This window comes from Protomyctophum bolini (assembly GCF_963924005.1).
Source record: "Protomyctophum bolini genome assembly, chromosome: 17".
In the NCBI taxonomy this organism is placed as follows: Eukaryota; Metazoa; Chordata; class Actinopteri; order Myctophiformes; family Myctophidae; genus Protomyctophum; species Protomyctophum bolini.
The window spans coordinates 43,040,971-43,068,577 of NC_137878.1; the positions used below are offsets into that span (position 1 = coordinate 43,040,971).

Genomic DNA, 27,607 nt, shown 5'->3' on the forward strand with positions numbered 1-27,607 from the left:
CGCATGTCTTAATGACTGTTGGTAGGGCGTTCCACATTTTGGTGGCATAGGAGCGAAAATAATTCAGTCCCTTGTTTGTGCCGAATCTGGGTTGTACATGGTTTGTTGCACTCCCTCTGGTGTTGTGGGTGTGGACTTCGTTTACATTAAGGAAGTATCTAGACAGGTATGGGTATCTTGGTGAAGTATTTAGACAGGTACATATTTAGACAGGTACATGGGTATCTTGGTGGTGTAGTGAATCTTGTGGACCAGACCCATTGCAATATGCTGTACTCTGTCGTCGACCCTAAGCCATCCCAGCCTGTCAAAGTGGGCAGGGGTGAGGTGGGTTCTGACCAGTTTGTTTTGGGAGGTCTGGAGCCTAGTTTTAAGGGCCTTTGAGGTGCTGTGGTACCAGGAGGTGCATGCATAGTCAAATAAACCTTGTACGAGGGCTCCTGTCATACATCCATACTACTACTACTACTAATAATAATAATAATAATAATAATAATAATAATAATAATAATAATAATAATAATAATAATAATAATAATAATAATAATAATAATAATAAGTCAAACAAAGGACAATATTCCTGTAGTGTACAGGATCTTCTCCTCACTGGTAAAAAAACAAACACCTTGAAGTGTGCGTAGGCCTGAGTATATACTCTAAGGCTTAGAGTACATATACTCTAAGGCGTTGGGGACGTTTCACGGTGATAATAAAAAGATCCATGTATAGTTTCTATACTGGTAAAAATAATAAAATGTGTGATAAATAAATATGAAAAAGCTACTCTTGTGGAAGGAAGGTTATCATATATTAATGTACTTATATTGACCCTATAAACTATTCAATCTATGGTTATCATATATAAACCGTTTATATGGCTTTGCCACTCATTTGATAATCATATTCAATATTATTATTTTTGGATATATTTGTTTATATAAACATGTTTTTTCCACTCATTTTAAATGACAGCTCGTTTTATTACATTACTTAATTTCATGTATATTATAATATAAATCACTGCTCATTTTATTACATTATTATTATTTATTTATTTATTTTATGTATTACTTGATATCATATATATTTTAAATAAACATGTTTTCATATATATTCATATCATATATATTTTAAATAAACATGTTTTCATATATATTTTTATCAGGTATTTTAATATAAATCACGGTAACACGGTCGGTGTCGCGCGCCTACAGTTCTCTTAAAGGGACAGGAGAACACCGCAGACCTACAAGCTCTCAGCGCGTCGCTCCTCGACGCGCTGAGAGGTTGTAGATCTGCTGCCTCCTCTAGGCAGGAAGTGTGAACGTCCTACACACAGTGCGCATGCGCTTCAGCCCGTGTGTTGCTGTCCAAGAAGTAAACGGTAAGAAGACGATATTCTTAGAACGATAATAACATTATTTATCTGTTCATACTCATGCACGTCCCACAGCACGCTTCTGACCTAGTGTGCGTGTGTGAGTGCGTGCGTGCGTGACGTGTGCGTGAGGAGGAGGGGGGGGGGGGAGTAGGATAACGGCGTTTTGACGTTAGGGCTGTGTTTTTACGTGCATCACGCAGCACGCACGCACGCCCGCGCACACGAGACGTCGAGACGACTGGCACGTACACACGCACGCACGCACGTAAATACCAGTGGTGGAAAGTAACTAATTACATTTACTCAAGTACTGTTTACTGTTGTGATGAATTGAACATGGTGTACCCTGTCTGTTGTAAACCAGTGTGATGCTCTATCAGTGTGTCGACCAACAGTATTGAGTTGTGCTTGAAATGTGAAATGAACCCATTCTGAAAACTGTTAATCAATACTGTACTGTACTGTACTGTACTGTACTGAGTGGAATAGAGAGTGGCGACACGCGACAAGTGTTCTCAGGAATCGAAATCGAATGTAGTTTTATGATGAGGTTGAATCTAATGTAGTTTTATGATCAAGATTCAAGAGGCTTCAACTTTTTCATGTCAAGGACCCCCAAATTGACACTACTTAGCCTGTGGACCCCCATTTGAAAAGATATGCCAGGGACCCCCATAAGAGAAGACGTACACATTTAGACGTCTACATTTAGACGTCTGTATACATTTAGACGTCTGTATACATTTAGACGTATACATTTAGACGTATACATTTAGACAGTGTCCCCCCGAGTGCCTCCCCAATGCCTCCCCAGTGTGCCCCCCGAGTGCCTTCCCAGTGCCTCCCCAGTGTGCCCCTGAGTGCCTCCCCAGTGTCTCCCCAGTGCCTCCTCAGTGCCTGCCCAGTGTCCCCCAGTGTCCTCCCAGTGTCTCCAATAGCAATACAAGAGCAATAATACAAATTAATCTTAATGTATTAATCTTATTAATTAATGAATCAAATTAATTAATTCATCAAAATTGCGGCCTGTGCCCAGCACCATGCCAAAGCTTTTTCCTGCAGGAAACACTGCTTGTGGTTGTAAATATATTGTTATCCGTGTTGCGAGGATGAGGGGGTACCTGGAAAAATATCTACCCCAAAAGGGGTACCTGGTCCAAAAAAGTTTGGGAACACCTGGTGTAGATGTCCAGCGGTGATGAGGTCATGTTATTATGTTTAGTAACAGACGCAGTGATTGGTTGTGTAGATGTCCAGCGGTGATGAGGTCAGTGTGTCGGTTGGTCAGATGGTGATGATGAAGACTGAGGACGAAGGTGACCCCGGTGACCCTGATGACCCTGATGACCCCGATGACCCCGATGACCCCAACAAGAACCAAGTCATCCTCCAGCTGCAGCCAATCACTGGGTTAGTATTATTATTATTATTATTACTGTTATCGTAAAGTTGTTTTAACAGTTCTAGCAGTTCTGTTAGGGTTCTGTGCCAATCGTTCTTCACTGAATTCAGCAACATGGTATAGACTATACCAGTAAGACGCGCAAACGCGGGAAGCGAACGCAGCTGAGACCCTGCAGATCATGTCTGTCTGTCTGTCTGTCTGTCTGTGTGTCTGTCCCGCTGTTACTGTATATGTGGACCTGGCCCCTTTTGTGCCCATATATGGAGCTGAGTGATTCGTTTGTTGATGCAACACTTTTGAGCTGAGTGATTGTGTTGATGCAACACACTCCATATTTGGACGTATAGCGGGACAGACAGACAGACAGACACACACAGACAGACATGATCTGCTAGGTCTCATAGTAAGTGCTCACTGCATTCGCAACCACACCACTTTACACTGCACTGCACTGCGCTGCACTGCACTGCACTGCACTGCACTGCACTGCACTGCACTGCACTGCAGGTGAAGGTCCATTCATTCATACATTGGGAGGTGAAGTGGTGAACAGTCAACGCCAGCGTCCTCACTTCCCACATTCACACACCGACGGTGGTGAGCTCACCCCACTGGAGGCCAGGTGGGGTTAGGTGTCTTGCCCAAGGACACTCACCCCACTGGAGGCCAGGTGGGGTTAGGTGTCTTGCCCAAGAACACTTTGATTTGAATCCCCCACCCACCCCTTTTCCCCTCACTGTATATTATGTTTATTTTCCCTTTTGACCTTTTTCCCCATTTCTCTAATTGTTTTGATGAATAGAAAATGGTGGACCCTCTTGTAAACAAGTGTAATGCTTTATGGTGTCGTCCACTCACAGTTAACAGTTGTTGTATTGAGTTGTACTGTATTTCTGCAAACTGTTAATAAATCAATCAATCAATCAAATCGACATTGAAAGGAGAAATTAGTTCATATGTCCATTAAATATGACATACATATATGACGTACGTACATGTGTGGAAACACAAACATTAAATATGACGTACATGTGTGGAAACACAAACATTAAATATGACGTACATGTGTGGCAACACAAACATTAAATGCCATTATTGACAAATTGACAATGAAGGGAAAATGTACGTCATGTAGACGAGCTAATCGCCTAACCAATCACATACATTCAGTTATATGTTAAATCCATTGAAGCTAATAATAATAATAATAATAATAATAATAATCTGTGTACAGGAATGAAGCAGAAACAGACGCAGCAGTGATGACCGTTGAATCACATGCAGGTGAGACTTGTATTAATACTGTTGATATAAATATCTACTATATATATCTGCTATATATCTACTATCTATCTACTACAGGTTATACTGTAATAAGGTGAGAATGGACTTTTATTATGTTATTATATTATATCATGTATTAGAATTCATTATAGCCTGGAAACACTAGATCACACAGACCTGCTTCTCTGGAAGGTAACGTGTTACCATGGTAACATGTGATGTGTGTTCTAGAGACCCCATCCCTGGGAGGTATAAACATGTTACCATGGTAACATGTGATGTGTGTTCTAGAGACCCCATCCCTGGGAGGTATAAACATGTTACCATGGTAACATGTGATGTGTGTTCTAGAGACCCCATCCCTGGAAGGAGACGACGTAGAGATCGGTTACCCAATCACGTGTGGAGACAGCAAAGCTCTGCTGCTCGCCAAGAAGTTTGTCTGTCCTGGAATCAACGTCAAGTGTGTGAAGGTACAAACACGCACGCACGTGTGCGCGCACACACACACACACGCACGCACGCACGCATGCACGCACGCTAATGATCCACAGCTGTTCTCAGACGCAAATGTGAATCTGCGTCGCAATCATCAATTTGTAATTAAAGAAAGCTTCTGCAGTCTGAACACACATGTACAACAACAACAACGCCACAGCCAGGGGCCTATTTCACGAATCTTGGATTAACTAATCCAGGATATAGGCCAAAGCGAGGCTTTTTAAATCCTGATCTTTACAGCCTGGTTTATTCCGTTCCACTAAAGCCAAGCGAGGCTCAGAATTGGCGGATTTGGCGAGCCGGGCTCAGCAAGCCTCGCTTACAAGCGCGTGCACGCATTCCTTGAAAAGCCATGATGCCGATCATAGATTTCTTGAGCGAGACCAATCATGAGCGAGGCGAGCAAATCTGCAGGGAGAGCTGCGGCTTTCACCGATGAGGAGCAAGAAAATCTTATGATATACTACGAGGAAGCCATGGAAAAAAGGAAAAAAAAGGGAAATACAAGCGCCATTAACAAGGCGAGGGAGAGAGCGTGGCAAAATATTGCCGACAGATTGAACGCGTAAATTGTAAAGCATATTATATATATATAGGCCTATAGTCGAAGTCCATAAATATATAATTCAGTGAACCTATAGCCCCGAGTTGTGGAGGGTGAGCTATAGTTCCAAACGAGCTTAAACTTTAAGGGCACTTTCTCGAAATAGCGCACTGAGCTCATTTGTGCAATGCAAACGCCAAACTAATAGGCGAGTGCGCTCCGGATTCGGTACGGTATGGAATTATATCCTACTAATCTACATGTATTGTGCGCCATGAAATGTTACATTACATTAAGTCTGTCTGTCTATCTGTCTGCATGCACTGTAGTGTCACGATTGCATGGCATGGCAATACCGATTTTTCAGAATGTATTATTCCATCATAATTTGAGCCTATAAATGAATGGGGTTTCTAGGTGTAAGTATGTAGGACTATGGGTGAAACGTTATAATGGTAATATGTTGTAAAACAATGAGTAATGGTAATATTTAGTGGTTTTCACTTTTACAAAAAAAATAAAAGATAATAATTCTTCTTAACCGTGCACTTGCACGACAGCAAACCTATTCATGGGGAACATTCACCAAAAGCAGCTGATCTACAAGCTCACAAGCTGTCATGATGTTGTGCAGCCTATATATTTTGGTTATTTGATTTTATATAGTGCTTAAATTAGTCCTTTAATGCAGACCGATACAAATAAGGCAACATAAACCCATAATAATTGAATAAATCTGGAAAACATCATTGGTTTGTGATCAGTTTGACTGCTTAATGAACAGTAAAGACATCAGGATTAGGTTAAACCTGGCTGTTAGCCTGGTCCGGAGCAGGCTAAATCCAAAGCATAAATTCCCATGGTAACTTATGTAGCATCCCTTTCATGAAACCGAATCAAGCCTCAACATATCCAGGTTAACTGGTTAAATTAATCTGGCAAGATCAACCAGCTTTCATGAAACCGGTTAAGCACTGATCCAGGATATATTAAGCCAGGATATGTGTTAAAGCCCGGCTTAATCTCTAATCCAAGTTTCGTGAAATAGGCCCCAGGTCTACTGCTTGTGTTTAAAGTCGTTTTCAACCGTTTGACAACTTTCCACAGCCAGCTTTCCTTCTCTCTCTCTCTCTCTCTCTCTCTCTCTCTCTCTCTCTCTCTGCTGTTCTCTGGGATAGAGGCCTCATTTATATTCTGCAGCACGCCTAAAATTGCAGATCCACAAGATCCACGAGTTTGTGGATCTGCATCTACTATGTATTTAAAACGTTTTGGCTAATAATTGCATAATACTGGATTATTTTCATATTATAATAATACAGGCCAGGGTCTTCAATGTTTTTCAGGTCAAGCCAAGGACCCCTTAGCTGAGAGAGAGAGAGAACAAGCAGGGACCCCCCCCCCCCCACACACACTATACATATAGGCTATTATATTATAAAACTGTGTTGCAAATTAAACTAGACATAGCCTATCAGTGTAACCTGTTTTGTTTATTTGTTTCTTTTCTATTTATATGTTAGTAACATTAATCGATGAATGATATTTAATCTATTAAACCTCATATTGACCGTTGAGGTATACAGTATATAATTATATACTATACAAGTAAGACGCGCAAACGCGGGAAGCGAACGCAACGTAGTTATACTTGTTCGTTGGCATGTTCCAGCTTGTTGTGCATTCGAAGCAGGGCCTTGTCCACGTTCCTGCGTTCATCATGGCCCTTGGCTTTGTTGATTTTTTCAAACCGGGTCCATGTGTTGGCCTGAATGTCTGCCGGTCGCAGGCACACGCCATCACACTCATGTCACCATGGCTCAGTTATAACCATATAAGGAGTCCCCAAAGCAGCTCCATATATGGGCACAAAAGCGTGACACACAGACACACGGACACACAGACAGACATGTTCTGCTAGGTCTCATAGTTAGTGCGCAGTGCGTTTGCAATTATGATTAGTAATCTAACAATTCCACAGTAACCAGCAGAGAGCAGCAGAGAGCAGACCCTTTGTTTACTTACAGAATTGTATAAGTTGGGTTGTTTGAGATGCAGAGCTATAATACTAACCTACAGTAACAACAAATTGCTTTGAATTTAATGCATTTTTACATGTTTTAGGGAAATTAACAGAGCTTTAATATAAATCCTTTCTATTGTGTTGAATCGTCATCAAATTGCATCGTATCGCGCAAACACGGTTGGTTAGATAGATCTTTATTTGTCATTGCAACGTGTACAACGGAATTAAAAGTGCCAACCAATCAGTGCATCATATCACAAAACATACAAGCTAAAACAAAAACCACATGACTTCTTGTTATTGCACAACCCCTGCAGCACTAATGCACAAACATGTAATTTGAGCTGTTATCGCACAACAAACCCTTATTGCACTTAAGATAGCAGAAAAAACTAAAATGTGCCGCAGCAACAGATCATTTTTTAGCAGCATTGAGTGCAATTAACTACCGCTGTGGGATAAAAGCTGTTACTGAATCTGTTGGTCTTGATCACTCTGTAGCGTCTGCCTGATGGCAACAGTTCAAACAGTGAGTGAGCGGGGTGGGAAGTGTCTTTCATAATGTTCAGAGTTTTTTTTATGACAGCGGTCTCTGTGTAGTTCTTCCAGTGTGGGGAGAGGGCAGCCAACCATCTTCTGTGCTGTATTTATGACACTCTGGAGCCACTGTACAGCTGGTGTACCACACACATATACAGTATTGTTGTGGCTGATAATAATTACCAATAAATTATTCATGCCGGCAGGCTAAACCTGGGAGCTAAAACAAACTGTAATGACGCGCGATAAAACAATGATAAAATGATTCATATCCAAACAAGCTCAAAGTTTTAAATGTTTATATAGTTCAGTGCACCAAATATTACAATACAATAAATATATATGCAATAAATATGTGCAAAGAATCTAATAAATAACAATCAAAACAGTGAGCAAACAAAACGTGAATGAATCAAACTAATCAAAGTATATGTGCGGTCAACAAAGTGTATCCTCCCAGCTCACCCTGCCTCCAAGTTCAAACAGCCTTAGGAGTGAGCTGGTTCAGACACCCGTATTTGTTGACTACAGGGTCCAACCAAGTGACAATTACTGTAGCTAAGCATTCTTACTGTATTTGTAATTACTGTAGATAAGCATTCTTACTGTATTTGTAATTACTGTAGCTAAGCATTCTTACTGTATTTGTAATTACTGTAGATAAGCATTCTTACTGTATTTGTAATTACTGTAGATAAGCATTCTGTGGCTCCTACAAGTATGTCAATATGCTCTCTATGGAGCACTGATAGAAGGACACCAGCTTCCCCCTGAGCACCCTCAGGGGGAAGATAGGTTGAAGATCAGCTGATCACTGTTCTCTTGTCTGATAGTTGAAGAATGATCATCACATGACCATCATTCTCCCCTCTGATAGGTCGATGATCAGCTGATCAGTCCCAAGCAGTTCGTCCACATGTCGGGTAAAGCTACTCTGAAGGACTGGAAGAGAGCCATACGGATGGGCGGAGTCATGCTCAGGTTAGTGAGGTCACTGTGATGTCACTATAGGAGGAGGCATGATGTCACTTTGATGTCACTATGGGAGGAGTCATGCTCAGGTTAGTGATGTCACTGTGATAGGGCACCGGATTTGCATTAAGGTGGATTTCTCCTCCATCCACTTGCATTAAGACTGCCCTAATTTATCCCAGGCATTCTTCTCATTTGCCGGAAATTCCAAAGAACTTTGAAGACCCATTGCATATTATTTCATAATGTGACAATATCACGAAATGTCTCAAATGAAAGAGGAATCTTTCCTCTTTACTCAGGAAAAATAATTATGTTTGTAGCATTCTTTAGATACAGGCAGTTTTATACAGCTCGGTTTCACTAGGAAAATGCTTTGGTAGTTGGTAGTTATCTTCATTTGTTTGCAGCACACTTCTATTATGCCCATAACATATTCTCTATTATAGTGACAGAGACATATCATATATCAAATGAAAGCTGTAACACTCTACTTTCACCAGGAACAGAGATACAGTTTGTTAGTTTTCAAAATGTACCCATTTGAATGAGCACTTTTCAGTCTCTCGTTTTTGATCATTCATATTACAAGACACATATCATTATGCTGTGTTATATAATACAATACCATGTCATACATCAAATGAAAGCTAGAATCCTCTACTTTCACCAGGAAAAGAGATAACATTTCTATCGTTTTCAGTTTTCAAAATATAGGCTTTTGAATGAGTCCAACACTTTAGAAAAACATCTCAAAGTTTTGACCAGTCACATTTATATACTCATAGCATATTTCTGTAATAATGTGAACATGTCACGGAATGTTATCAGATTCTGTAGAAAGTAACACACACCAAAAATAAGATTTATTGACGTATAATCGTACACACACACACACACACACACACACACACACACACACACACACACACACACACACACACACACACACACACACACAACCACAAAATAAGCTTTATTGATGTATAATCGTTCAACATACGTGTATAGAAACATACACTCATTCAATGATTAGCTTTATCACACACACACACACACACACACACACACACACACACACACGTTCTCTCTGTGTGGCGGTGGCGAGCGACACGACTTTATGATGATCCTCGTTCCACTGCGTCGTGGTTCCCTCGCTCGAGCAGTTTCGGTTTGTGATAACGGGTAGATCGCTCGCCGGCCCCCAAACGGTGAGAGATCTACCCATTATCACCCATTACCGTTTTTGCTGAGTTTATATATATATATATATTTTATGTATAAATATTAAATAAATGTATTGTATTAACAGGAAGATGATGGACTCGGGGCAGCTTGATTTCTACCACCACACGTCCCTGTGCACCAACACGTGTCGAAGCACCAAGTTTGACCTTCTGATCAATAACACACGCTTCCCCCCCGACGGCACCGGGACCGAAACCACACCCACTTCCTGTCCAGGTACTGAAACCACACCCCCTTTCTCTGAAACCACACCCACTAATTCAAACCCCTTAAAATCCATTGTCAATTCTCAACTACCGCTCCAATTGACAGACAGACAGACAGACAGATTGTCTGTCTGTCTGTCTGTCTGTCTGTCTGTCTGTCTGTCTGTCTGTCTGTCTGTCTGTCTGTCTGTCTGTCTGTCTGTCTGTCTGTCTGTCTGCCTGCCTGCCTGCCTGCCTGTCTGCCTGCCTGCCTGTCTGCCTGCCTGCCTGTCTGTCTGCCTGTCTACTCGACAGAGAGCATTTCTAGTTACTTGCGCAAGCAGAGCGCGCAAGTAATAATTTCGCTCGGTCTCTTCAACGTGACAGCGTCAACCACTTTTCTGTGTAAGTAAATCTGTGCCTGGTTTGCTGGGACCAGATTACACAGATGACCATTTCTGACCACGTCATCACTGAGAGCTAGTCATACATATACACACCATGTACTCTGGTCCCAGCTCTCAACGATGACGTAATGTGTAATCTGGTCCCAGCAAACCAGGCACAGATTTGCATACACAAAAAAATGGTTGACGCTGTCACTTTCTGGCACCAAGTAACCACAGTATACTGCTAATCAAATTACAACTACATACAGATATATGTAGTTGTAATTTGAAATTTGTAATTTGTAAATCTGTGCCTGGTTTGCTGGGACCAGATTACACAGATGACCATTTCTCTTACGTAAAAAAGTAGGTAGGTAGCAAATAGTTACACCTAATGATTATACATTTCAAACGTTCCTTCACAGAGATACTGAGATGTGACAGTTTACAGCGGTCGAAAGTACTTGCGCGCTCTGCTTGCGCACTAGTTGGCCATTTATGGCCTACTAGTGTGCAACAAGCAAGTATGCACTCGGCAGAGTGCAGTTCTAGTTATTATTATTATTGTTCTTATTCTTCTAGTGGTTTATTATTATTATCATTATTGTTATTATTCTTCCAGTGGTTTATTATTATTATTGTTCTTATTCTTCCAGTGGTTTCCGGGGGTAACATCTCTCAGACAGATGCAGGAAGCATGGAGTGGAGCTCCACAGCGCCCCTAGAGGCTGCAGAGAAGAAAGACACCTGTGACATCTCAGGTCAGTTCACTGTATCATTACTACACAGACATCTCCATATATGGCCATGTCCCTAGAGGTCACTGTATCATTACTACACAGACATCTCCATATATGGAGCAGTAAATGGCCATTTATGATGATGTACAATAAGAGCGCCCCTCATTTCACATGGGTGTGATTTTTTTTTACTTTCTACTTGCATGCTTGAGACGTTTCCTTTCCCAGTTGAAAACTATGTTTTTGTTTAAGTTACAAGTTATGTAAATACTAGCATTTTATTTTAATAATGAGAACATTAGAGGTAGCTCTCTTAGTTGTTCTTCGATACGGAGGACCCTGGAGGTGCCACTTTCACAACCTACATGGCACGCTGCTTACTATGAGCATGAGATGAGTGAGACAACCATTAAACAACCACGTTCTGAAAACACAATAACAAGCCAACCAGTGATTATATTGTTGAGACTTGGCAGCCTGGCAGGCATTGATGTGTGCACGTTCACTTTGTGGTTCAACGGTGTCGACTCGTGTGCCGAAAACAGACGATCCACAAGCTCACGGCACATCGCCCAAGCGTTCTGAACTTCAGAAGCATGACACATTCTGGGCGCAACACCGCCTTAGAGCCGATTCATACTCCTATTTTACCGCTGTTTCGGTCAGAAATTTTCAGTAGCACCGAAGAGTCGACTTTAGGACGGTACCCGCCCCCCCCCGAACCTAAAATGATGTCACATTGTAGGCTCTACAGCGCCGAACCCACTTTTATTCGGCTCTAAAATAGGAGTATGAATCGGCCCTTACGATGCAGCATCTTAACACACCTTTTAAGTTAACTTTATTGGCGAGGCGGGTTAGAGCGGGTTAAATAAAGCAATAAAGCATAATGGGATTTAACTTGTCCTCCTGCGAGGAAGTTTGGTAATCATGCGCCTACCGTGTTGTGGAGCTGCATGCTCAGCTGGGCTTCATTATTCACCGACGCTGTTGTCATCAATAAATCCAAAAAGCTGACATTTTGGCATATGATTCAAGATTCAATAATTTATTTGCCATGTCAACAAGTTGATAGGAATTTGTCTTGGTTCATACTCAACATATACACAAACAAGAAGGACAGTACAATACAAAAAACCAGCAGCATATGAAATTACATTCAGTTTTTTTAAAGTGCTATATGCATATACTGTACTAGGAGTTCAGATGTCTAATGGCTACTGGGTAAGTGCTATCCCTGAAGCGACATGTGGAGCTCTGGATACTTCTATATCTCCTGCCTGATGGGAGGAGATTGAAGAGGTTGTGCAGGATGGGAGTTGTCTGCAATGATTTTATTTGCCTTCCTAATTATTCTGGTGGAATAGAGTGAGGAAAGTGTAGGGAGGCTGCATCCTATGTTTTTTGATGCGCGACGTACTACTCTTTCCAGCTTTGATTTGTCTTGAGAGGTTGTGTGACCAAACCAGACAAGCATGGAGAAGGTGAGAACACTTTCAATAGTGGCCCTATAGAAGTGAGTCATGGCTGCTTGGCTGACTTTGAACTTCTTAAGCTGCCGCAGGAAATAGAGACGCTGGTGTGATTTGCTTATTATGAGACTGGTGTTAAGATCCCATGATAAGGATTCATGGATGGTGGTCCCTAGGAACCGGAAGGAGGAAACTCTTTCTACCTCTTCCCCATTGATGAAGAGGGGGGGGAGGGGACACGATTTCTTTTTCCTGAAATCTATGAACATCTCTTTGGTTTTAGAGATGTTTAGGATTAAGTTGTAACTCTCACACCATCTCACCAGCTCCTCTACTGCTCTGCGGTAGTCGGTTTCCACCTCGTTGGTAATAAGACCTACTAAGGATGTGTCATCAGCAAACTTATACATCATAACTGTACTAAAGTGAGATTGACAGAAATGAGTGTATAAAGAGTACAGAAGTGGAGAAAGGACGCACCCCTGGGGGGCCCCAGTGTTTAGGAGCCTCGACAGCGAGACGAGATCACCTATTTTGACCACCTGTTTCCTGTCACATAGAAAATTAAAGATCCATTTACATAGAGGTGTACTGACGCCTAGCTCCTGTAGGGTTGAAATCAGCTTCCCAGGCACTATTGTGTTAAATGCGGAGCTAAAATCAACAAAAAGTACACGAGCATAGGTGGATCTGGATTCTAGATGTTGAGTGATATTGTGCAGACAGAGGGACACTGCATCATCTACACTCCTATTTGCTCTGTAGGCAAATTGGTGGGGATCTAGTGCTATGCTGGACAGGTGTTTACATACCAGTCGCTCAAAGACTTTCATAATGACAGATGTTAGGGCAACAGGCCTATAGTCATTAAGACAGGTGATATTATTTTTCTTTGGGACAGGAATGATAACCGCAGATTTAAAGCAAGCAGGCACAGTACAGAGTTCAAGTGACCAGTTGAAAATGGAAGTGAGGACAGGTGCAAGTTGGTCGGCACAGTGCTTTAGTGTGGCAGATGACACGCCATCAGGCCCTGCCGCCTTTCTGGGGTTTTGCTGACGGAGCAACAGTCTGACATCATACATGTTCATGTATGTTGGGTGGAGAGTCACCCTGCTCTCTTGGAAAAGAGGGGGACTGATGGTCTTCACTGTCGAACCGACAATAAAAATCATTAAGCCTCCCAGGAAGGGAGGGGTCCAGATCTGGAACATGGTGCTTGGTTTTATAGTCAGTGATGTCCTGCAAACCCTGCCATACACCTTTGATGTCATTTGCTTGCAGTTTGTTTTCAAGCTTCACTTTGTAGGAGGCCTTAGCCTTAGACACGGCACGCTGAAATTCATATTTCAGTCTCTTATAATTCCCCATATCTCCACGTTTATAAGCAGCATGTGAGGGGGGGGGGGGGGGGTGAAGGAAGGAAGACAGGTTCTCAACCACACGCAATTCACGTGCACAGTTGACGTGCACTGTGAGAATACATGGGCTTCAAAATATAAGCAATGCGGTTTTAGTCCACCCATATGATGAAATAACATTTCATCATGTCAGCACTCGGTGAGTAATTGCTAATAATATTAACATTGTTAAGGTTAGGTTTAAGGTTTAAGGCAGCACAGTGATCAGTGTAGCACACAGCCGCTCATTGTTAAGGTTAGGTTTAAGGTTTAAGGCAGCACAGTGATCAGTGTAGCACACAGCCGCTCATTGTTAAGGTTAGGTTTAAGGTTTAAGGCAGCACAGTGATCAGTGTAGCACACAGCCGCTCATTGTTAAGGTTAGGTTTAAGGTTTAAGGCAGCACAGTGATCAGTGTAGCACACAGCCGCTCATTGTTAAGGTTAGGTTTAAGGTTTAAGGCAGCACAGTGATCAGTGTAGCACACAGCCGCTCATTGTTAAGGTTAGGTTTAAGGTTTAAGGCAGCACAGTGATCAGTGTAGCACACAGCCGCTCATTGTTAAGGTTAGGTTTAAGGTTTAAGGCAGCACAGTGATCAGTGTAGCACACAGCCGCTCATTGTTAAGGTTAGGTTTAAGGTTTAAGGCAGCACAGTGATCAGTGTAGCACACAGCCGCTCATTGTTAAGGTTAGGTTTAAGGTTTAAGGCAGCACAGTGATCAGTGTAGCACACAGCCGCTCATTGTTAAGGTTAGGTTTAAGGTTTAAGGCAGCACAGTTATCAGTGTAGCACACAGCCGCTCATTGTTAAGGTTAGGTTTAAGGTTTAAGGCAGCACAGTGATCAGTGTAGCACACAGCCGCTCATTGTTAAGGTTAGGTTTAAGGTTTAAGGCAGCACAGTTATCAGTGTAGCACACAGCCGCTCATTGTTAAGGTTAGGTTTAAGGTTTAAGGCAGCACAGTTATCAGTGTAGCACACAGCCGCTCATTGTTAAGGTTAGGTTTAAGGTTTAAGGCAGCACAGTGATCAGTGTAGCACACAGCCGCTCATTGTTAAGGTTAGGTTTAAGGTTTAAGGCAGCACAGTTATCAGTGTAGCACACAGCCGCTCATTGTTAAGGTTAGGTTTAAGGTTTAAGGCAGCACAGTGATCAGTGTAGCACACAGCCGCTCATTGTTAAGGTTAGGTTTAAGGTTTAAGGCAGCACAGTGATCAGTGTAGCACACAGCCGCTCATTGTTAAGGTTAGGTTTAAGGTTTAAGGCAGCACAGTGATCAGTGTAGCACACAGCCGCTCATTGTTAAGGTTAGGTTTAAGGTTTAAGGCAGCACAGTGATCAGTGTAGCACACAGCCGCTCATTGTTAAGGTTAGGTTTAAGGTTTAAGGCAGCACAGTGATCAGTGTAGCACACAGCCGCTCATTGTTAAGGTTAGGTTTAAGGTTTAAGGCAGCACAGTGATCAGTGTAGCACACAGCCGCTCATTGTTAAGGTTAGGTTTAAGGTTTAAGGCAGCACAGTGATCAGTGTAGCACACAGCCGCTCATTGTTAAGGTTAGGTTTAAGGTTTAAGGCAGCACAGTTATCAGTGTAGCACACAGCCGCTCATTGTTAAGGTTAGGTTTAAGGTTTAAGGCAGCACAGTGATCAGTGTAGCACACAGCCGCTCATTGTTAAGGTTAGGTTTAAGGTTTAAGGCAGCACAGTGATCGGTGTAGCACACAGCCGCTCATTGTTAAGGTTAGGTTTAAGGTTTAAGGCAGCACAGTGATCAGTGTAGCACACAGCCGCTCATTGTTAAGGTTAGGTTTAAGGTTTAAGGCAGCACAGTGATCAGGGGCGGCGGTGGCTCAGGGGTAGAGTGCCTGGATGGGAACCGCAAGGTTGCCAGTTCGAACCCGGGCTCCCCCAGAGTTACTGTCGAAGTGTCCTTGAGCAAGACACTGAACCCCTAATTGCTCCTGATGTGCTAGTTGGTGCCTTGCATGGTTACCGCTGCCATCGGTGTACATCGGTGCACAATCTATGTAAAGCGCCTTGGATAAAGGCGCTTTATGATTTTTTTGAACTGCTGCCATCAGGCAGACGGTACAGAGTGATCAAGTCCAAGACCAACAGATTCAGTAATAGCTTCTATCCCACAGCGGTAGTTGCACTCAACGCTGCTAAAAAATGATCTGTTACTGCGACACTTTTAGTTTTTTTTATCTGCTATCTTAAAGTACAATAAGGGTTTGTTGTTGTGCGATAATAGATGGAATTACATGTTTGTGCATTATGCTGCTGGGGTTGTACAATAACAAGAAGTCATGTGTGTTTTGTTTTAGCTTGTATAGGTTGTTTGTGATATAATGCACTGATTGGTTGGCACTTTTAATTTCGTTGTACACGTTGCAATGACAAATAAAGATCTATCTATATAAATGCACCATTTACCATTTACCATCAGTGTAGCACACAGCCGCTCATTGTTAAGGTTAGGTTTAAGGTTTAAGGCAGCACAGTGATCAGTGTAGCACACAGCACAGTGATCAGTGTAGCACAGCACAGTGATCAGTGTAGCACAGCACAGTGATCAGTGTAGCACAGCACAGTGATCAGTGTAGCACAGCACAGTGATCAGTGTAGCACAGCACAGTGATCAGTGTAGCACACAGCCGCTCACAAGTCACAAACCAAACGACTCAGGGATCAGTCTATGGACTGTTTGTTTATGGTACTACAAACAGTGAGGCAAGTACAGTGGGCACAGTACAGTGGGCACAGTACAGTGGGCACAGTACAGTGGGCACAGTACAGTGGGACGTCATTAATCTAATCACCATCAAGGTCAGACCTGGGCATTGTACGGCCCGCGGGCCGGTCAGAGTTAGCCGGCGGGGCTGTACAATTTACTCTTATTATTTACTAAATATGTACTCTATTTCTACTTAATGTGTTGTTGTTGTTCTGGGAGAGACGTGGGTTTAACCCTATTCACAGACGTCTGATGACCCTGACCTTTACCTTTAACCTCTGACCTGTTCTATCTAGAGGAGACCTTGTCCTTCTGGAAGGGCATCGCTGACGTGGGTCTGATGGGGGAAGTGGTGACCAACATCAGCACTGAACTGCTGCAGCTGCTGACCGGAGTCCAGCTCCGCACCGAGCAGTCTGCCGCCCAGGACTCTGGTACGTTACCCTAACCCTAACCCTTATACTTAAACCCTAACCCTAATACTTAACCCCTAACCCTAATACTTAACCCCTAAACCTAAACCTAACACTTATACTTAACCCCTAACCCTAACCCTGACAGGAGTCCAGCTCTTCACCGAGCAGTCTGCTGCCCAGGACTCCTCATGTATCAACGGAAGTGGAAGTGATGGAAGTGGCTGTTCTATATTTATCTACATGTATCTATATCTATAGAATGCCTGGTGGAAGTGGCTGTTCTCAGTAACTGATATGTTTATCTACATGTATCTATATCTATAGAATGCCTGGTGGAAGTGGCTGTTCTCAGTAACTGATATGTTTATCTACATGTATCTATATCTATAGAATGCCTGGTGGAAGTGGCTGTTCTCAGTAACTGATATGTTTATCTACATGTATCTATATCTATAGAATGCCTGGTGGAAGTGGCTGTTCTCAGTAACTGATATGTTTATCTACATGTATCTATATCTATAGAATGCCTGGTGGAAGTGGCTGTTCTCAGTAACCTGGCTCAGGTCTTTGGTCTTCTGGATTCTGTCAAGAAGATCCTGGAGAGAAGAAAACTGCAGATAAACCCTGGACAGGAAGACTTCCTGAGCACGCTCAATAGTGAGTACTAAACACTAGTGAACAAACATCCTCAATAGTGAGTACCGGTAGTCACATATAAAAATATATGATCACATATAAAACGTGTTTATTATCACATATAAAACACGTATATTATCACATATAAAACACGTATATTATCACATATAAAACACGTTTATTATCACATATAAAACACGTTTATTATCACATATAAAACACGTTTATTATCACATATAAAACACGTTTATTATCACATATAAAACATGTTTATTATCACATATAAAACATGTATATTATCACATATAAAACACGTATATGATCACATATAAAACGTGTTTATTATCACATATAAAACACGTATATTATCACATATAAAACACGTTTATTATCACATATAAAACACGTTTATTATCACATATAAAACACGTTTATTATCACATATAAAACATGTTTATTATCACATATAAAACATGTATATTATCACATATAAAACATGTATATTATCACATATAAAACACGTTTATTATCACATATAAAACACGTTTATTATCACATATAAAACATGTATATTATCACATATAAAACATACATATATAGATCTAATGCATCATAAACGCTGTGGTCTTACAGATCTAGAGGAACAGCTGGAGGAACAGAGCCGGCAGCAGCAGGTCCGAGCGGTGCTCTCCTCGAACCCTCAGCCGGTCGTTAAGAACAAACCAACAGCCAATAAGAGGCAGCAGACCAAGAGGCCACGCCTCCAGAGGCCGGCCTCCACCACCGCGCTGCTCAACCAGCAGGTGGCGCTACAGACACAGCAGCAGCAGTTCACCGTTCTGTCGCCCATATCTCTGTCTTCTATGGGGCAGTCCTTCACGTCTATGGGGCAGTCCTTCACGTCTATGGGGCAGACCTACACCCTGGTCCAACAGCCACAGGTAACCCTGAACCTATCCCTAAACCTTCCCCATATCTCTGTCTTCTATGGGACAGTCCTTCACTTGTGTTTATTGTCATGATTTGTCACGACAAGATGGATGAGTTGTCTTTGTCCGCGGTGTAACCGTCTTTAAATAAATACTTTTTAAAAAGTCTATGAGGAAAATTAACGGGGAATTCTTTCCCCGGTCTCTCGAGGGGGCGGGACTGCGACGCTCTATACCAGGGTTCCCCAATTAATTTTCCTTAAGGGCCATATTTTGACTACGGTACCAGGCTGGGGGCCGAGTCGGTACCAGGCTGGGGGCCGAGTCGGTACCAGGCTGGGGGCCCAGTCGGTACCAGGCTGGGGGCCGAGTCGGTACCAGGCTGGGGGCCGAGTCGGTACCAGGCTGGGGGCCGAGTCGGTACCAGGCTGGGGGCCGAGTCGGTACCAGGCTGGGGGCCGAGTCGGCACGCGCGAGGTCGAGGTCTTGCCCTGAAATTAATGTTCAGGGCAAAAGACCCCATTTGAAAAGGACCCCCAGTTTGACATGCAGAGGCTACTGACCCCCATTTAATGCCATTTATATCTAGTACCCCAAAATGGGCCCGCGGGCCGGTCTGATGTTGACACCGATGGTTTAGGTAAACATGCTTAACCCATTCTGACCTGAGATCAGATTCTAAAAGTGTCTTCGATTTTTCAAAAAGAGCAGACCTACAAGCTCATAGCGCGCCACTCGGTGGCCCGCTATGAGCTTGTAGAACTGCTATTTTTCAATAGCTAAAGCATAACATAATGCTAACACTAAAACACATTAAGCATTGACCTCCAGTAACCTCAGAGGTTAATACGCCAGACTAAATCTAAATATAAGATTTAGAAACTGTTAGTAATTCTAGTAAGACTAAATCATATTGGCCCAGACTCTTCTTCAACAAACGAAAGCAAACATTATTTGTTCTGTACTTATACATACCATTGTATGGTACAAAACACTGAAGTCCTTACACCAGAAACCTAAACTAAAATACTATGTTTTTGTTGTGTGGAATTTAGCAATTTTAAGAAGACAAAATAAAAAGAGGGGTTTAATTACTTAGTTCAATATGTATTGTCCAGAGAATCACTGTTTACTTATTTATATCCAAACCTGCACTATCCACATGTTTCACACAGATATAACTTGATTTGATTTGATTTATTTAGAAAAGCAATCATAAAACAATTATAATCAGCGATTCAAGGATTACACATAAAGTCCAAAGACTTATTTCCACTGGGGTCCTCTCACACTGAACAATACTTTAAAATACATCACAAATACATAACAGTACATATACATTACATACACAACACAACAAGTACATCCCTATCCATCCCTCTAAGATGACCCTTTATAGGGGAACCTTTTCCAGTAGCCATTTTTTAGTCTTCTGTTTAAATGTCCTCAAATTGGAGGTCAGTTTAACACTGGATTCCAGGTTATTCCACTGTGTGGCTCCTATATAAATGAATGAGCCTTTGCCCACTTTACTTTTAAAAGCAGGGAGCACCACATCTGCAATACTGGCTCTGGTGAAATGGTTGTGTACCTCGTTTACCTGAAACATGTTCTTAAAACTTCTGGGACCTCTCCGTATTTAATTGTATGGACCATGTTTAGTCTAGCCATTGTAACCTTTGATTCTACTGGGAGCCAGTTCAGCTCTCTGAACTGGTTCCTTCCTATATGGGTTCTGGGTTCCATCCCTAGTGTAACCCTGATCAGTCTATTTTGAGCTGACTGTAGCTTTGTTTTAAAAGACTTAATCAAGCCCTCGAACCACGATGTACACGCAAAATCAAAGTGGCACAGGATAAGGGAGTTGGCCAACACTCATTTTGTCTCCCTATCCATGTATCTTGCTGTTCGAGCTAGAAACTTAGTCAGTCCGGAGACCTTGTTTAGCACCTTGCTTACTAGGACCTGCAACTTCTTTGCTAAATAGTTACTGTATCGATTTTAAATCATTGAATCGTGTTGCTCCGTCATAAAACGATGCATCGACTCAACTTCAATTTACAATTTAGGCATTTAGCAGACGCTCTTAATCCAGAGCGACTTACATTAAGCATGAACAAAAAACCATGGGAATACATCACATAAAAAGCATTTATCATGAAACATGCATAAGCTAAGAACGTAACAGTGGAATAACTATATAATGAAACTATACATATAAACTATACATATATACTACTATGCTATACATATGTACATATGTACTATGACGTGCTATGACTACATACAATGGAATTTTAGTGCTGTCTACATAACATGCTATAAGTCTGTATCAAATTCTATCTAAGTCTACAGAAATGCTATCTAAGGGGGTAGGGTAAGTGCTATGGGCCATGATGGAGTCTGAAAAGGTGGGTTTTCAGACTACAGAGGAAGATTGGGAGTGATGCTGCAGTTCTGACTGCATTCCACAGTTTTGGAGCCAGAAGGGAGAATAGTTTGGGAGGTGTGGAGCGTTGTCCCGGCGTTTTTAGTGAGGGTACTTCCAGCTTCCCTGCGTTGGCTGATCTGAGTGCGCGGGAGGGTTTGTAGGGTTCAATGATACAAATTCAATTCAAATTCAATTCAAATTCAAATTCATACAAATTCAATCATTGAGAGCTGGGACCAGAGTACATGGTGTGTAGTGTATATGTATGACTAGCTCTCAATGATGACGTAAGAGAAATGGTCATCTGTGTAATCTGGTCCCAGCAAACCAGGCACAGATTTGCTTACACAGAAAAGTGGTTGACGGCTGTCACGTTGAAGAGACCGGGCGAAATGATTACTTGCGCGCTCTGCTTGCGCAAGTAATTATAATAATACTGTAGCTTCTCTGCCTCTGCAGTGATTGACAGGTGCTAACTGACAGTGATGACAGTGGTCATCTGTCGACATAGTTGATAACTTCAAATTCCTGGGCATACACATCACAGACACATTCACACGGTCACTCAACATCATACACATCACAGACACATTCACATGGTCACTCAACACCATACACATCACAGACACATTCACATGGTCACTCAACACCATACACATCACAGACACATTCACACGGTCACTCAACACCATACACATCACAGACACATTCACATGGTCACTCAACACCATACACATCACAGACACATTCACACGGTCACTCAACATCATACACATCACAGACACATTCACATGGTCACTCAACACCATACACATCACAGACACATTCACATGGTCACTCAACACCATACACATCACAGACACATTCACATGGTCACTCAACACCATACACATCACAGACACATTCACACGGTCACTCAACACCATACACATCACAGACACATTCACATGGTCACTCAACATCATACACATCACAGACACATTCACACGGTCACTCAACACCATACACATCACAGACACATTCACACGGTCACTCAACACCATACACATCACAGACACATTCACATGGTCACTCAACACCATACACATCACAGACACATTCACACGGTCACTCAACACCATACACATCACAGACACATTCACATGGTCACTCAACAACGAGTACATCCTCAAGAAGGCACAGCAGCGACTGTACTTTCTGAGGCGCCTTAAAAAATTAGTACAAAACACTAGTGAACTTTTATCGCTGTATAATTGAAAGTGTCTTAACTGGCTGTATCACAGTGTGGTACGGTAACACAACCGCTCAGGACTGCAACAGGTTGCAGAGGACCGTTAAAACAGCAGCTAAAATCATCGGCAGCACAGAATGACCCAGTCTCCATAACATCTACACCACTCGCTGTATGAAAAAAGCCCACAACATCATGGAAGACACCAGCCACCCCGCGCAAATACCCTGTTCAAACCACTCCCTTCCAAAGAACGCTACCAGAGCATAAAATCTCGCACCACCGTCTCAGTAACAGTTTCTACCCCCAGGGGGCAGTCAGGCTGCTGAACAGCTGACCTTGAACTGTATTGCACTGTTTTGTCACTTGCAGTTTTTTTGTATTTTTCTTGCACTATAGATGTTGTTTATGTCCTGTGTATGTAAGACTGAGAGTGCTCTAAGCAAAATAATTTTCATTGTATTTATACTCTGTATCTACACAAATGACAAATAAACCTGAACCTGATTAATTGACAGCTTGTCTGCCTCTGCAGTGATTGACAGGTGCTAACTGACAGTGATTGATTGACAGCTTGTCTGCCTCTGCAGTGATTGACAGGTGCTAACTGACAGTGATTGATTGACAGCTTGTCTGCCTCTGCAGTGATTGACAGGTGCTAACTGACAGTGATTGATTGACAGGTGTTCACGCTCCACCCGTCGTCAGGCCTGACCCTGGTTGACCCCACGATGACCTCCATGACCCTGGTTGACCCCATGATGACCTCTATGGAGCTGGTGCAGCTCAGCCAGCAGAATGAGGCCCAGGTAAACTCCTCCCACATTATGACATCATCTGTGAGGGCCACGGTAAACTCCTCCCACATTATGACATCATATGTGAGGGCCAGGTAAACTCCTCCCACATTATGACATATGTGAGGGCCAGGTAAACTCCTCCCACATTATGACATAATCTGTGAGGGCCAGGTAAACTCCTCCCACATTATGACATAATCTGTGAGGGCCAGGTAAACTCCTCCCACATTATTTCATTTCATATTTATTTATTTCAGTTATGGTTTTACATGATTATATTCATTTTACTTTGTACTTACTTTTTTACATATTCCATAGCAGAAAAGAAAAGGAGCAGGAAGAAGATAAATCTTATTTATACCTGCCCCTATCATTGAAAACAACATCTAAATGATGCTGCTACCAACCATACATTTTATATCACCATGATTACATCAAATAAAAAAGAAAGAAAACAACAGAGACAAAAGAACAACAAGAGAACAAACAAACCCAATGCTGAGGGAACAAAATAACACTTATATCTAACCTTCTAATTCATATTTTATCATTTTTTCCTTTTTAAACACTTTCTTAAACTGAAACCCTGTTGTACAACTCTTCAACTTCTGGTTTTGTGAATTCCATAACTTTATACCTGTAACAGAAGTGCACATTTGTTTTAGTGTAGTCCGAGCGAACAGATGTTTAAAATCATGTCTTCTTCTATGGTCCTCATCCTCTGAGCTAAACACAAATGACTTCTGTAACTGTGTTGGTAATGATCTGTTTTTCGCTCTGAACACCACCAATAATGTTCGTAATTCAACACCTGATAACATAAAAAGCCTATTGGTGTGTGCTCTGAAATCTTCTTTATACATGATTCTTAACGCTCTTTTATGTAACATAATCAAGGGAGTCATATTACTCTTGAATGAGTTGCCCCATACTTCCAAACAGTAAATAAAATATGGTAAAACCAGTGTACAATACAACATCCTCAATAAATTCGTATCCAAATCATATTTTACTTTGTTCAAAATAAAAATACTTTTTGCCACCTTGGCTTTAATATATGCTATATGATTTTTCCATGATAATTTCTCATCTAATATAACACCCAAAAACCTAAATTCATTCACTCTTTCAATATTCACTCCATCTATAGAGAGAATAATTTCATCCTAGCTTTTCATATTAGAGAAAATCATAAACTTGTTTTATTTTTTCAAATTCAATGATAACTTATTTTTATTAAACCATATTTTTAATTTATCCATTTAATTTGTAATGCTTTCTGCTACACTTTATGACATCATCTGTGAGGGCCAGGTAAACTCCTCCCACTTTATGACATGATCTGTGAGGCCCAAGGTCTTTTTAGAGAGGTCTGAAAGCCAAGACGCACACACACACACACACACACTTATTATTGATTCTTTCTGCTCACTAGAACCGATTATGAGAACTTCTGTCTTATCCTCATCCAGCATTTGATGCTAGACAGACAGACAGACAGACAGACAGACAGGTCAACAGCGGGTCTAAAGCACAGGGATCATCTATATAGCAGAGGTTACTATGGTTACCAAGGTGCTCTGTGTTAAACCCCCCCCCCCCCCCCAGGTGATGGATGGTACAGTGCTGGTGCACCAGGAAGTGATGTCAGAAGGTCAGACGGAGGCGGGACAGGAGCACACGGTCATCCAGATAGACCCCGCCCCCATGGGAGGAGGGGGAGGAGTCATCCAGATAGACTCCGCCCCCATGGGAGGGGGAGGGGTGAAGGAGGAGCCGGAGGGGGTGGAGCTCCATCAGGTATGTTAATTAAGTCTTTGGCGTTCGATGAGTTTGACAACAACAACAAATCATGTTCACATGCTTTATCTTCACCAGGACGGGTTGGAGATGACTGTGGAGGAGGCAGAGGGCAGAGGAGGTCAGGAGGAGCAGCAGGAGACACAGGACCAGGAGGAGCAGGAGATTCAGGAGGTTCAGGAGGAGAACATGCACACGGAGGAGGTACAGGCAAACCAGGAGATCCAGGAGATCCAGGAGGTTCAGGGACTGACGCTGGACGCCAGCGGACATATTTCTGGAGTTCAGATCGTTGTGATGGAGGAGAGTTCCGTAGTCCCTAACCCCTAATTCCTAGTAGCCAACCCCTAGCCCCTAAATCCTAGTCCCTAACCCTAACTCCTACCCCCTAACTCCTGCCCCTAACTCCTGGCCCCTAATTCCTAGTCCTTTACTTTGCTCAGTCTTTGCTAAATGTGTTCAAGGAAATGCTTTTCCGTTCATTGTTCTTACTTTATTGTGTGAAAAACCTTCAATGTAAATAATAATAATAATTATTATTATTCTTTATTGTGTGAAAAACCTTCAATGTAAATAATAAAGACAGATTAGATCAGTCTACCCCCCCCCCATCATTTCTTCAGAATGCAGGCACGAAAAGAAACATAACATACAGTAGGCGTGTGCGTGTGTGTGTGTGTGTGTGTGTGTGTGTGTGTGTGTGTGTGTTATTAGATATTTAACTCTTGATTGTGTAAAATGTTGTTAAACATCTGCATTACTTAATTTACCACAATGATGGGTACAGTTTAAACCATTTTTAAATGATGGGTACAGTTTAAACCATTTTTAAATGATGGGTACAATTTCAACCATTTTACAATGATGGGTGCAGTTTCAACCATTTTAAAATGATGGGTACAATTTCAACCATTTTAAAATGATTAGTACAGTTTCAAACCATTAAGATGCTAAATGTAAGCCTACAGAAATGTATTTGATGACTGAAGCAAATCAAGCAATGTAAGACACTGGGGGTTCTGGCACAGGGTCTCAATGTGAACACTGATGCCTGTCAGTCACAATGTGGGACAGACAGGGTCTCAATGTGAACACTGATGCCTGTCAGTCACAATGTGATTTAAAGACGTTTACGCTGCGGACAAAGACAACTGGAGTTGTGACAAATCATGACAACAAACACAATGTTTTGGGCCGAACAAATAATTAGTAAGAAGAAAAAATGGCAGGTTGTTTTGTTATCTTACAAATTATTTGATCGGCCCAAAACATTGTGTTTATTGTCATGTACACCCCTCGGTTGACATCATTGGCCACAATTAGGAGACTCAAATGGCGCTTACAGTAGATAAAACTAATAGGAGATATAACAGATCTACATCTAGATGTATGCTATGTATGTCCATAGATAAAACTAATAGGAGAGATATCAGATAATGTATGGTGAGACATCTAGATATGTGATATACTGTATAATGTTCCCAGACTAATAGGAGAGATAACAGATCTACATCTAGATGGATGCTATGTATGTAAATCTAGATAAAATGTGTATAATGTGATATAGCTCAAGGACTGATAAGATAATAGAGGGTATGCACGCCATGTGACATCATCATCATAACTGTAAGTTATGCAGGAATGCCCACTGCCCCACTGAGTGGCAAAAAACTACTTTCTGGCCTTGACAGCCCATACATCCAAACAGAAAAGTCCTATTTGATTGCATTAAATAACTTTAAACAACATTAAATTAACTTTGTCACTCAATTTTCCACTCTATTTGCCATTCACTTTATGCATGTGCATACCCTCTATAAGAGATAGTGGGCAAACTTTGATCAAAATAACAATTCACTTCTTGTAAATGGACTTGCAGAAATGCAGACACATACACATTCAATTAATCTTAATGTATTAATCTTATTAATTAATGAATCAAATTAATTAATTAATCAAAATTGCGGCCTGTGCCCAGCACCATGCCAAAGCTTTTTTCCTGCAGGAAACACTGCTTGTGGTTGTAAATATATTGTTATCCGTGTTGCGAGGATGAGGGGGTACCTGGACAAATATCTACCCCAAAAGGGGTACCTGGTCCAAAAAAGTTTGGGAACACCTGGACTAGATAATGCCTGTCTGTTTGTTTGTGTCAGACTCTTCTTATCTAAACCAACCAATCATGGATTTCTTTCCAGGGATTTTTTTCCCCCACAAAACTTTATTTAACAGTCAATTTGTAACTTTTGTAGCTTTTGTTGAAAGCTACGTCACTACTTGGGTCTAAAAATAGCTACACTACAAAAAACGCTACTTGGTTCAAAAGGAGTGAAGCTACCATCAAGCTACTGATAAATGTAGTAAGCTATGTAGCTTCGCTACTTGTAGCTAGCTACTGCCCAACACTGGCAATACTTAACTTTAACGATGAATCTACAGCTTTTATAATGAGAGAAAATGAACGTTATAATGTTTATAGTTTTATAAGTTCCTAAACATCATCGATAATCGGTATTTTAAATGTTTTATAAGTTAT

The 27,607-nt window shown here is 41.7% G+C and overlaps 1 protein-coding gene across 2 annotated transcripts; it reads left to right on the forward strand.

Moving 5' to 3' along the window:
* The first annotated feature begins 1,344 nt into the window (after positions 1–1,344).
* Positions 1,345–25,611, forward strand: gmeb1 (glucocorticoid modulatory element binding protein 1). Of its 2 annotated transcripts, none has more exons than XM_080787366.1 (13): positions 1,345–1,384; positions 2,631–2,791; positions 4,021–4,070; positions 4,422–4,543; positions 8,559–8,662; positions 9,966–10,117; positions 11,132–11,236; positions 17,125–17,262; positions 17,767–17,901; positions 18,514–18,821; positions 23,155–23,280; positions 24,880–25,071; positions 25,150–25,611. In XM_080787366.1, exons 2-13 carry the CDS (start codon positions 2,631–2,633, stop codon positions 25,399–25,401), a joined length of 1,845 nt encoding a protein of 614 aa, XP_080643492.1. In that variant the 5' UTR covers positions 1,345–1,384; the 3' UTR covers positions 25,402–25,611. The 2 variants fall into 2 exon arrangements, with proteins under 2 accessions (XP_080643492.1, XP_080643493.1); XM_080787367.1 differs by having other exon boundaries at positions 1,346–1,384; positions 2,604–2,791.
* The last annotated feature ends 1,996 nt before the right edge of the window (positions 25,612–27,607 follow it).